Raw genomic sequence first — 12,500 nt, 5'->3', positions numbered from 1 at the left:
GTAAAAATTAAGTGAAAACACGAGAAGAACGCGAGACAAAAATGTGAGAAACTTCAATTTTATTCAAGCTGACGCGAGCAATATCGCGTCAATATCGCATAAATTATAAAGTTATGTGTCTGTCCGCTTATTGACAATAAAATTTAGCCAATGAGCGCGCGAGAATTTTGCAGTCATTGTAAAAAGTTTCTTTTTGTGTTGGTTGCCTTGCTGATTCCATGGCGGTTCCTCGACTGTATTACCATGCTCGGTAGTTTTCATTTTCATCATTCTGTTACCAGTTGATTCTCCCTTTTCTTATTTGCGAATTTTAAGCAGCTGTAAACACCAAATAAATTAATAGGCACAACATTTCCAGGTTGAATGATGACGAAACATTGCATGATCACACCGCTGACCACAACAATGTGTGCACTGATGCTACTTGTGCTCGTTCTGTGTTCTGCGAATGGACACAGCAACACCAACAACAAAGTGAGTGAAGTTAACTTCCCCTTCTCAACAAAATCAATAGATGCGTTTTTGGTGTCGTAGAGTACTCTTCCATACGCTCCTGAAGGGTGGAATAGGATACATTCCAGGAGCACATCAAATTGAGCCTCTAGTCCACTATTTCCTTGAGTCAACCCTTTCCCGAGTATTTTTATTTGTAAGAGCATGTTTTTCCCGTGAAAGTATCATATTTCTCTTGACGCTGAGATAGCTCTGTTTTGATTGACTTTTAAATCAGTGGGCGTGCTGAATCTCCCAAGGGAGGCGTTCCATTAGTAAATCTACTGAGGTTGACTCCTTGTCCAAGTATGGGAGACACAAGGTTCCTCTTGATGAGTTCCTGACACGCTGATTCTTAGTGACGGAGGAAAACATCCTTGGAGCAGTTTAGAGAACTAACACGAACTCAATCCACTTATGGCAACAATACGCCATCCCTGCTCCCCTCGAGACCACCACAACAAGTATACCCTGTGGGTCAACCAATATAGTGTTAACTGACCCAGCCCAACAGGACTTACCTTCGATGATTACATGGGTGTTATCTTGTAAGCCTTGTCACTATAAACCCTTCGAAAACTTTCAGTATTCCTACAGAGCAATTACTTTGTTAATTCATTTTATTTCTGAGAAATTTGTCAGCAATTCGGAAAAATTTTCTGACGCTCAACTCTTCGTCAGTTAAGTTGGAATTATAATTGAACTGAGGGCGAACAGGCGATGTCATGACTCCTCGGCTTGCTCCTTATTCTAAAACTTCTGAAAACACCGATTAAGGGGCAAATTGAGTTTAAATTTGTGTAACGAGGGTATCATGATGTTGCATAAGGATTTAGAGCTTGACCTACACAGTTAATGGTTGCGAAAATAAAAATGAAATAGAGGAACATGATCCCTCTTAACTGTCTCAATTTAGAGCACTCCTCAACAGACGTCGCCAAATAGATTCTGTGCTCAAGCTGTCTGTTTCTGCGCACCGGGCATCCCAGGTATCCCGGGAAGCCCTGGTTCCGCGGGATCAGTAGGAGCTGCGGGATCACCTGGCAGTCATGGACCTGAAGGACCTATGGGCCCACGAGGGATCAAAGGCGAAGAAGGTGCTCGAGGGCGTCCAGGCCTACCAGGGTCCAAGGGGCCTCAGGGAGTATCTGGAAAACCAGGCCCACCAGGGAGCAAAGGTGAAGCAGGAAGTCAAGGTCCTCCTGGTCCCGCAGGTCGCAAAGGAGCTGTAGGATCTTTCGTGCGTAACTGGAAACAGTGCGTTTTTAAGAATCTGAATGATGGCAGGGATAATGGCTTGATAAAGGTAAATAGTCACGAATTTGTGAGAATGGGCGTCACTGAAAACAACTGTGCCAAGTGTATAAATCTCGTTTGTCTAACGATGTGGTTACTTGTGTTGTAGATCGCGACGCTCAGTCAGGTAATTTGATTGATTCCTGGCTGTTTCGCACCCAATGGACTTCATTAGTCAAGCAAACCATATATCGAGCATATATAATTTCAATTTAATCTTTTCGCTATTTTTCTTTCCTTCTCAATTTTCACAGGAATGTGTTTTCAACAAGACATCTGCAAACACTGGACTCAGAGTCTTCTTCAATGGACCTCTTCGAATCCATAATTGCCATGCTTGCTGCAAACGATGGTATTTCACTTTCAACGGCGCAGAGTGCTCCAGTCCAGCAGCCATTGATGGAGTCGTGTACATGCTACTTGGGAATGGAGGCAAGAAGGATTTGCACCGTGTGCGGCAAATAGAAGGAGTCTGTGAAAAAGTCCACCAGGGCACTGTGCGGGTGGGATTCTGGGTCGGTAATTGCGCTGGTTATGGAAACGCCGATGCGTACACAGGCTGGAATTCAGTGTCCAGGATTTATGTGGAAGAAGTACCTCCCCCACAGGCCTAAAATGCAGTCTTTAGTTTACTATTCTTGCTCAGTTTACGATGTAGTTCGCAAAGCTCGCTGATTTCCTCTGACGATGGCATTGTAAAACAAATGATGTTTAGATTAAAGGAGGTAACGATAAAGGGATGCAATTGAATCGAATAGTAGCTCTTGTCACGGAGTGATTAAATTCCATCTCTCTCCTTGAAATTATCGCTCTCTATGACAGCTTTCCCTCTGAATATTATGCCTCTTAGCCAATGAACGGACAAGGACTCTGTTTACGTCATATATGCATACTGATGAAAGGAGAAAAGCATGTAGGAAATGAATCTAAAAACAAATGGGTCTGCGGCAAATCATCACTCAAAGTGCGGGGGTGGGGGGTGGGGAACACAACATGTTCACTCCTAGTGATGAAGGCATGATGAGGGCGTTGTTTCCGTGAGGGACTGGAGGGTTGGGAGAGTTTGATGATCCGGTATTTAATTGAAGTCTCCTCGTTTTTCTCTCGTTCCCATCCAAAGTGCTTCTTGTAGGAAATACACTTGTGCTATCAAGACCATTTAGCTAATGCTTTCCCCTTCATTTACCCGAAATCGATGAATATTTTCCCCCGAATGCATGGTGACACATTATGTTGTTGTTTCATTATCCGACAAAGATGAACGCTTATGGCTTCTTTAATATCTCAAACCCAAAAATATTGAAATGTAGTTTTGCAAGTAAGAACGTCAGGAAATTTAACCAGTTTTTCACTTTCTTAATCACAGCGTTTGAAGTTTCCTTAACGGTTAATTTTCTACATTAAGAGCATGTCGATTTAAATTTTCTTTAGGTTGTATTGACCCACTTTTCCGTGGCGTGTGGCTTTTCTCCAAGTCAGTGATTTTATAAACAGAATCATTGAGGTTAAGCTGCTGTGTCAAGACAATCCTTAGAACATGCAAGACCTCAGACGTCAGAAACTTCGGAATGCACATTCGATTTTGCATCGCAGATGAAAAAGAATTTTATCGAATTTCAAGTTTTGTTCCTTCGATATAAAGTTTAGCAATTTAAACTGCCAAAAAGAGAAAGAAACTCTTTCGGGTGATGTGAAACAAAAGTTGCCGGGAAAGCTGTAAGTCGAATTAGGTTAGAACGCTAAAACGTCTAATCAATTTACGCTGTTTTAAATATTGAAAGTTTAGAATAGTCAGTGAGAAATCCGAAATAGACGAGATCGTCTGACGGTCGAGAAGAGCACGCTTGAGTGACCCTAAAGAGGAGTTTAACTCAGAGCTTTGGACAAATCGTTCGATGAGTTTTCTACTCAGTAACCAATATGAACATAACAATCACAAGAGGTAACTAAAGCAATGGTATCAGCAAGTGACGCTATCAATATCGTAGCCCAAATGACGCTATAACTTGTTCTACTGAACTTCTAAAGCGATCACTGAAACCATTCGTAATAATCAAATTGCTTTGTGTATTTTTAGTACTTTACACGTTACGAGTTTCAAACATGTTGTGACGGTTCGCGATCCCCTGGGTCTCGCAAGATTGCGAGGAGGGAACAGAAGAAAACTAAAAGTAAAAAAACGTACTTCACACCCATTCCCACAAACCCGCAACACAGCATAAAAGAAACTGAATTCAAATAAAATAGAGCGAGTTTCAATCGAGTTTCGTAAAACCAAAACCAAAGTAATTACTTTGGCCAATCAAAAAGGACGGAGACAATCCAGTAAACCAATCAAAACTCGAAGTAATTACACGTAGCCGACACAAAGAGCGGGAAAATGTCCACGCGAGAGCCCGGCACGATTGGTTTTGGTTTCACTTGTGATTAGTTGAAAAAGTGGCGCGAGAACTTTGAACCAATCACTGAGTGAAGTAAAGTAAAACCTAAGCAATTCACTAATTACTTTAGACACTCAATTGAAACCTCTCTATATTTAAGCGAAAATGACCTAAGAAACTTAAGAATATACAATCGTAGGATTTAAAACAAGGAAAACGAACTAACCCCAAAAGAGTTAAGACTAGTGAACTAAACCTTAATATACTTAACTAAATAAATAATTACCTATTTACCAAGTTAACTTAAACGATAATACTAAATTTACTAATTGCTTTACTCAAATATTTACAAACAATAAGTTCAGTTCTCTTCTAGCAAACCCAGTTCAGGCCTTTATAAGCAAAGCCAACAGTCCAGTTCTCCAACAGACTAACATCAGTTTCCACGTCGACTTCTCTAAATCTCAGCGCCTACTTCTCGTCTGGCTCTTAGTTCCTTCTAAGTTCTCGCGTCTCTCTCAATCTGACCGTTTCTTCTTTTTTCTTCTCTTTCCTTGCCGCCACTGACAAAGGGAGTTTTGTCGTTGATTCTCCGGCCGGCTGCTACTATTGACTCATAGCAGTGATACTTTCCTATTCCAACCTCTCTCGACTGCTCTTTCTCTTTTCTCAACTGCACACTTTCTGCTCCACCAACCAAAACATATCTCAAGGTTACAACAATTTATACTATTACTGCACATCAATTAAACTTACAACGTGAGACTTTTTTCCTACTAGAAATGGTACAACAACACTAGTTCATTAACACCGTTATGAAATACGAATAATTAACAACAATGAACTTGCTCACTAAGTTGCGGCGTCCCTCAAGGGACTATTTTGGGTCCATTGTTGTTTTTGCTATATATCAATGATCTGCCAAACTGTCTAACGAATTGTGTGCCATGGATGTACGCAGATGACACCCACCTAACATATGCGGGTGACAATACAGGCGACATAGAATCAAGTCTTAACCATGATCTAGAAAATGTTAAAAAATGGTTGATAGCAAACAAACTTACCCTGAACATGACAAAAACCGAATTTATGCTGATTGGATCAAGGCAGAGGTTGTATGCTCTCACAAATCCTCCAATTCCCGAGATTAATGGTGCTCCTATCACTCAAGTTTCTGTTGCTAAATCCCTGGGCGTGCTTATTGATAATAATCTTAATTGGAGTAGCCATGTCGATAAACTGACAAAGAAAGTAGCTTCTGGAATTGGAGCCCTCAAACGTATAAGGCATCTCGTTCCTCAGACGACATTGCGCTCTATGTATCACGCTTTACTTCAACCGCACTTTGACTACTGCAATGTCGTCTGGGGAAACTGTGGTATCACGTTACATGACAAATTACAAAAACTTCAAAATAGAGCAGCCAGAGTTTTGACCTTCTCTAATTTTGATGCAAATGCTAGCGAGCTATTCAAAATTTTACGCTGGAAAAATCTAGTTAGCCAGCAACAAATTGCGCAGGCCACAATGGTCTATAAGTGTCTTCAGGGGCTACCACCGGAATATCTATGTTCTAAATTTACAAACCGCGAATCTGTTTATAGTTTAAGAGACTCTGAAAGAAAGCTTAATGTTCCGTTTCCGCGGACAAATTATTATAGAAACAGCTTCAGCTATAGAGGTGCTACTGTCTGGAATAGCTTACCCCTCAAAGCGAGACAAGCAGAGTCTCTTGGGCTTTTCAAAAATCTGATTAAAGACATATTTTAGTATAAGGCACGGCATTCATGGAAAGCAGCTTTAGAATTAATATAGTTTAATTGTATTTTATTGTAATCATTTTAAAATTTTATCTTTTGTAATTTAGATTTTAGCATTGTTTGTAATCTTAGCTGATGATTTTACCGTGCATAAATAATAAAATATCATATCTATCATGTAGTCTCCTACGCAGCCGTTCTTTGTGTGGTCACGCAACGCTCCTCCCCACTTGTGTGGAGCTGTTTTCCATTTAACTTGTATTGACCCTACCACAATTATATCATTGTTTCTTATTACTATTAGAGATGATTAGTTTAAAAATTTTGGGTGATACTACTCCCCTAGTAGGCGCAATGTTCACTTCCGGTTTTCATCTGTGGCTCCTCCCTAACGACGAAACCACGACCACAGTGTATTTTTTGGTATTCTGAGTGAACCGTGTTCTGTTGATTCCGCGTGCTGTCTGATATCAAAAACAAGATGCTCTTTAGTTCATTCCGAAGATAATACCGAACATTCTATTATTTCCTATTTTATCCCTCAATTTGAAAAGCTCCACTTAATTTTGAACCTCTTTCTAACGTTAACTCTTGTTAACGTTAGAAACCACGTAATTAAAACCTTAAAGACGTTTAGACCAAATAACTTCGGCCTTCATCGGTTTTTAAAAGCCAACTGAGCTAGTGACGGCTTTCTAACGGTTCACCATTCTGCGCGTGCTACGCCAGCGAAAAAAAAAAAAAGCAGCGAACGACCGCTGCGCGTGATTGCGCGAGGGATTTGTAAACATCCGGGATGTCAATATTTTCGTTTCCCGAGTTGCTGTCTCTCTGCGAATACCAGGCCTCGAGAAAAAGTCCTTCCGGGCAAGATGCGCATGAAAGATGCGCATGCGCATGCGCATCTTGCCCGTGGAGCTACATTGGTGAAACTAAAAGATCCTTTACTACTAGGAGAAAGGAACATATGAGGAACTTAAAGCATTGTACTAAAGGCTCAAATGTCGCAAAACACGCGTGGACTTTTAATCATGATATTAACTTTAACAATTCTAAAATCATTGACAAAGCGAACAACCGGAGTAGAAAGACATTGGAGTCATGGCACACGGCAAAAACTGTTGGGGCAGACAATAATTCGTGCCCGCTCCCAAGACAGTATCACATTCTCTTAAAGAAACACTAATTTTCTTAGCATGTTTAACATTCTTTCTACTACATGCTTTTATCCTTTAATTTATGCGAATTTTTCGTTATTATTTGTAATTTCTTTCGCTTTTAGGCTTCACACATTTTTATCCGTTGAAGGCAGCAGTTCAGTCTGTCGAAAGCTCATAGTTTTTTCAAAACTTTTTACCATAGAACGATTTTACTTCTTTCTTGTCTACAATAGTCGCGTTCAACACGCGAACCAATTTGTCAATAGTATAGACTTCGATCATGCACGCGGCTATTGTAGACAAGGCTCGCTATTTTCACGAGAGACATTTTCTCGAGACCTGTTATTCGCAGAGAGACAGCAACGCTGGAAACGAACATATTAACATCCCGGGTGTTTACAAATCCCTCGCGTAATCACGCGCAGCGGTCGTTCGCTATGTTTTTGCCGGCGTAGCACGTGCAGAATGGTGAACCGTCAGAAAGCCGTCACTCAGTTGGCTTTTAAAAACCAATGAAGGCCGAAGTTGTTGGGTCGAAACGTCTTTGAAGTTTTATTGACGTTGTTTCTAACGTTAACAAGAGTCAGTGTCAAACACAAATTTTATATTCTGATGTCCATCCCTGATTGCAATTTTAGTATTTTACTTTCTTTTGTTCGCCTCTTTTTGACTCCTGTAGTTCGTCTACTCTCTTTTGTTTCTGTAACTGTTGTTTCCATTTTTCTGCGTTTTTCCCTCGCGTACTATATATTAAAATAGATTTCAACTACACTACACATCAGCAGGAGCTTATAAACAGGAGCTTACATAGCGCAGTTGGTTGTATGGCTTCAAAGCTCAGTTGGTAATTATAAAGCATTGTACCGGCAACGCAGATGTCTTGGGTTCGAATCCCATTGAAGCCGACTGAATTCATTTCAGGTTTACTGTCTATATCAGACAATTGCTTAAATTATCCTGATAGAGCGATTTTTAATTGAGTGTACTAGAAAGTAATTAGCGAAATGCTTTGGTTTTGCATTTCTTCTCTCAGCGATTGGTTCAAAGTTCTCGCGCCACTTTTTCAACCAATCAGAAGTGAAACCAAAACCAATGGGGACTCGAGCGTGCGCATTTTCCCGTTCTTTGTGTCGGCTGCGTGTAATTACTTCGAGTTTCGATAGGTTTACTGGATTGTTTCCGTCCTTTTTGATTGGCCAAAGTAATTACTTTGGTTTTGCTTTTACGACACTCAATTGAAACTCACCCTAAGTGCGAGTGTCACTTTCGTATATAACCCCTACTTCCATTGAACATTTCTGTCTTAGAAAGTCTTTTTGTATGATAAGAATATGGGAACTGGAACACGTAAGGACAAGAAGAAACAAGGCTTTCACCTTTTTTTGGACTAAATTCAACTATCTGCACTAATTTCACTTTTCTGCGCTCTGCTTGGGATTAATCGACGTGCTCTCAGCATGCATATTATTTCCTAACGAAACATCTATGATATCATTAAAGCAATTCACAGCAAAAAGGTCTCGTCTTTCCCAAAGGTTGCCATTAAGTTTTGTTAAACTGAAGGCAACAAAGTCTTACAGATGTACAATAAACAATACAAATATTAATGGAGGCCGCATCCATTACGCCCTTGGCCGCTTTTAGTTTGTGTTGCTAGCTTAGATTCAAAGCCAGGTAAATCCAGTCGCCATATTGGACGCGTTAGCGCGTTAGTGAAAGATCTGGCACGAGTGACAAAGCGAGGGGGGATCGCTTGCAACACAAACTACCACCTGCAAACAGTCCCGACCGCCTGCACTAGTAGCCCACTATATATATAGCAAGGTCCCTATTTGTTCAAGATGGCGGAGCCCGCATACATACGCTTTCTTTGACAAAAAGTCAAATAGATTAGTAATAAACATCATTTTCCATGTTTAAAATTTATCTTTTTTTCGGATTGTTGATTCCTTTACGGTCTCTCGATATGCCAAAATACACCAGAAGAGTAGTAAAACAACCGTTTTTATTCAGTGGGAAAAGTGACTGCAAAGAAAGCATCAAAGACGCTTCGATTGAGTAGCTGTTTGGATATTAAAATCTTGGATTTTGCGATCAGCCAAATCTGTAGATTTCAGACCAAAACTTGTGGAGAGATTCCTGTAACACCTTAGACTACCTCCTTAGAGTTTCGAAAAGAGTTAATGTAGCACTTTTAATAATTACTTCAGTTTAGCTTCGAAATGCGAACAGATAAATTATTCTAGGTAATAAAAATATCTTTTTAAACAGTCTTTATGAATTACAGGGGTCAGGCAAATGTCCGTCGTTTGACACTTACAATCCAGTTGCAAACCTGAATATACTCTTATGTTTCCTACACATGCCTTTTAAAAAATAACTGTAAGTTGTGCAAAAATAATTTTGAAGAGAGAGGAGTAAACAAGGACGACTTTTCCTTTGCAACGATTGAGGAATGATCGTCCTCTCAAAAAATGTTTTGGCTTAACGTTCACTTGGATTATCGTCGGAATCATTAGAAAAAAAGTCGGTTTAAGTCGGGTAACGCACGAACTGAAAACTGGGGGAGTGGGGGGAAGATGGTCAGTTGCCGCGGCACCCCCTCCTCCTCAACTAATTTCGAATGCTCCTGAGTTAAAAATTTGTCCCTTTTCGTCTTAAGTGATGAGAAAGCAATTCACGTTTAAATAAAAGCTCATAAAAAAATAATAATAAAAAAAAATTAAACAAGTGCAGGAAAAGAGTGCGGAGACTTAAACAAGCAAAGACTTAAAAGAGCAAGGAACAAAGAGCCGCCCTCGCGGGCCACTACCCAGGAATTCCTCCGCTGCAAAGAAATACACACTAGGCGTTGAACTTCTTTATTATTGTTCTCCTTTTATTTGTACAATACTTGTTTTACATTGTTGTTGTGAGATGAATTTGGCGTTTGACCCTTCACAGCGTTTTATAATTTACATCTGGGTAAAGACTACTTTGATTATTACAATTTGCTCGACTCTGTTTGTTTAAAAGTAATTTCCCAGTCACCTGCTACCCATCACTGAACGCTTTAAACTGAGCAAATATATTAAAGCAAGTGGTATTTCAAGCCTGTGGGGGAGGTACTTCTTTCACGTGAATGCGGGATACAGAATTCCAGCCTGTTTCCGCATCAGCGTTTCCATAATGGGCGCAATTACCGACCCAGAATCCCTCTCGCACAATGCCCTGGTGGACTTTTTCACAGATTCCTTCTATTTGCCGCACACGGATCAAATTCTTCAAGTTGGCTCCATTTCCTTGCACCATGTACACGATTCCGTCAATGGCTGCAGGATTTGAGCACTCTGCGCCGTTGAAAGTGAAATACCATCGTTGGCAGCAAGAATGGCAATTATAGAGTCGAAGTAAATTTAGAAATCTCCCATAAGTGGTATGGAGGAGTCCCCCGCAGAGCTACTTACGAGTAGAAGCTTGGAATGAAATTGTGAACTTCTGAGCACCTTTTGGAACCCAAGCCTAGACCAAACGCTCGCATCCGCCACTAGTTGTTAGGGAGCTTAAGCAACGGCGACGGCAACGAGAACGTCACAAGTTTGCATATTTAGTGGAGAAAAACAATAGCTTGCATGCCCTGCACGCGCGTTTTTCACTTTTGTCCATTTCTTTGCCGTCGTCAGACAAACAACCACGTGAAATAGCCAAAGGTTTTATGAAGAACGTCAGCACTTGAGGATAAATTTTCATTTTCTCCCCTAAATTAAGCACTCTTTCGACCAGTGTCATTTTTGCGGAACTACCACACCCTTGCCGTATTAAAAAGGTTGAAATAGTCACGAAGTGATTACAATAACGTGAATTTATGTTTTTAGACGACATTCTCATTGGCGTCGTCGTCGTCTTGCGTAACCTCCCGGTTTTCACGCCAACAGCGCCAGAGAGCATCTTATAACCGTGCCATTAGACCACTCCTTCCACCAAATTACAGCAAACCAGTAAGAATCCGGGAGTCACGTGAATAGGTGCTCTCCGTGGTTGTCAAGGAACAAGAGAGCCCCAGATTCCTACAACGTGGCGAATCCTTATGGGTCACGGTTGCGTTATAATCGTTTTGACCTCCCGCCGACCAAGGAGACACCCTCAGTCACAAGCCCAGTTATAGAACGGTCCATACATTGTTGAGCCCTGTCCTTTCCCGCCATTAAGCAGTGAGGTTGCAATGATTGGTGAATAGTGCACAGCGGATTGGCAACCAAGTCAGGGAAAACAGGTTCACGTATCGTCAGTTGACTAAACCATAAGGAGGCGTCAAAGGACTCAAAGGGCACCTCAGAATTTGATGCAGACTTTATAGACACTCCTGAGTTTCAAAGTTAAGATTTTGCTTTGCAGCTTCTAGTTCATGGTTTCATAGATTTCACACGGGCGTGACTTAGATCTATCCGACGCGCGGGAAAAAATCTATTCACTCTGTAATCAAATTGCGTTTACTAAATGGCGCCCAACTTGGGGCAGACTTTACGATGACAAACGGCAGGAAATCGAAATCGAATACGTCTAACAACCTTTACGTCTAACAAAGCGAGTACATCAAGTGTGCAATCGAGTAAAACGAAACTGGAGCGATTACGATCTGTACAAGAAGGCCATCGACGATACGTGTCGAAATTGGGTAAAGAAGTAACCGAAATATTGCGGGGAAGCGAAGAATTACGAGCGACTAGATGTTATACGACAACTTCTGGACGGAAAACAACGGTGTTTAACAGAAATAGATGAAGAAATGCTATCTTAAAGCGAAGTAGAAGCGATAGACGGAGAAATTGAAAAGACAGAAGAAGTTACATCTGTAATTATTTCTCTAAAAGGCAAAATTGAGAATGCAAGCAAGGTAAACACGCCAACACAACAAGGGGTATCGAATGGTCTTTGCGAGCATTTGCGAGCATACGAGCAGTGTTTTTATTTTTGTGAGCACCAGCAGTTGTCAAATTTTTCTTGTGAGCAGCGAGCACTTAAGAAAATACAGATAGGGAGCAGCGAGCACTTTAGAAAAATACAGATGGCGAGCACTTCGAGTAGTTCGTAAATTTTCCGCTAGCCGGAATTTGCGCCAAGTAATAGCCAATAATCTCGCTGACACCTCCAAAACAGAGCAATAATTGCAAAGCTAAGTCGGTTCAACCAATCCCAGCAGCTTACAGCCAATTGTCCTCTGCTTGATGACAAATTACGTCACGTAGCTTCACGTGAGTCATTGGGTGAACGCTCAAGAACTACAAGAGCTCTCAAATCTCTCAAGGAGATCTACTAGATCCAAAGCCCGCGATCTAAAGGTTTCCATCTCTGTCTAACCCGACGCTAAAATGGAAGGTGTGGTATTTTGGTTATATAGTTCTTATGAAATGTAAATAACGTGACGTTCA

At 40.9% G+C, this 12,500-nt stretch overlaps 1 protein-coding gene across 1 annotated transcript in view; it reads left to right on the top strand.

Annotated features, from left to right (window-relative positions):
• The window catches only part of LOC138046587 (collagen alpha-2(I) chain-like), a 67,043-nt gene extending 64,519 nt beyond the window's left edge, over positions 1-2,524 (top strand). Inside the window, exons 14-16 of the mRNA XM_068893193.1 lie at positions 362-474; positions 1,409-1,798; positions 2,043-2,524. Coding sequence (XP_068749294.1) covers positions 362-474; positions 1,409-1,798; positions 2,043-2,402 — 863 coding nt within the window. The 3' untranslated portion in view covers positions 2,403-2,524. The remainder of the gene's footprint in view (positions 1-361; positions 475-1,408; positions 1,799-2,042) is intronic.
• Positions 2,525-12,500: the final 9,976 nt, after the last annotated feature.

This window comes from Montipora capricornis, chromosome 4 (assembly GCF_036669925.1).
Source record: "Montipora capricornis isolate CH-2021 chromosome 4, ASM3666992v2, whole genome shotgun sequence".
NCBI classification, from domain to species: domain Eukaryota; kingdom Metazoa; phylum Cnidaria; class Anthozoa; order Scleractinia; family Acroporidae; genus Montipora; species Montipora capricornis.
The sequence above is the reverse complement of the archived record's forward strand: the minus strand, read 5'-3'. Positions and strand labels throughout refer to the sequence as shown.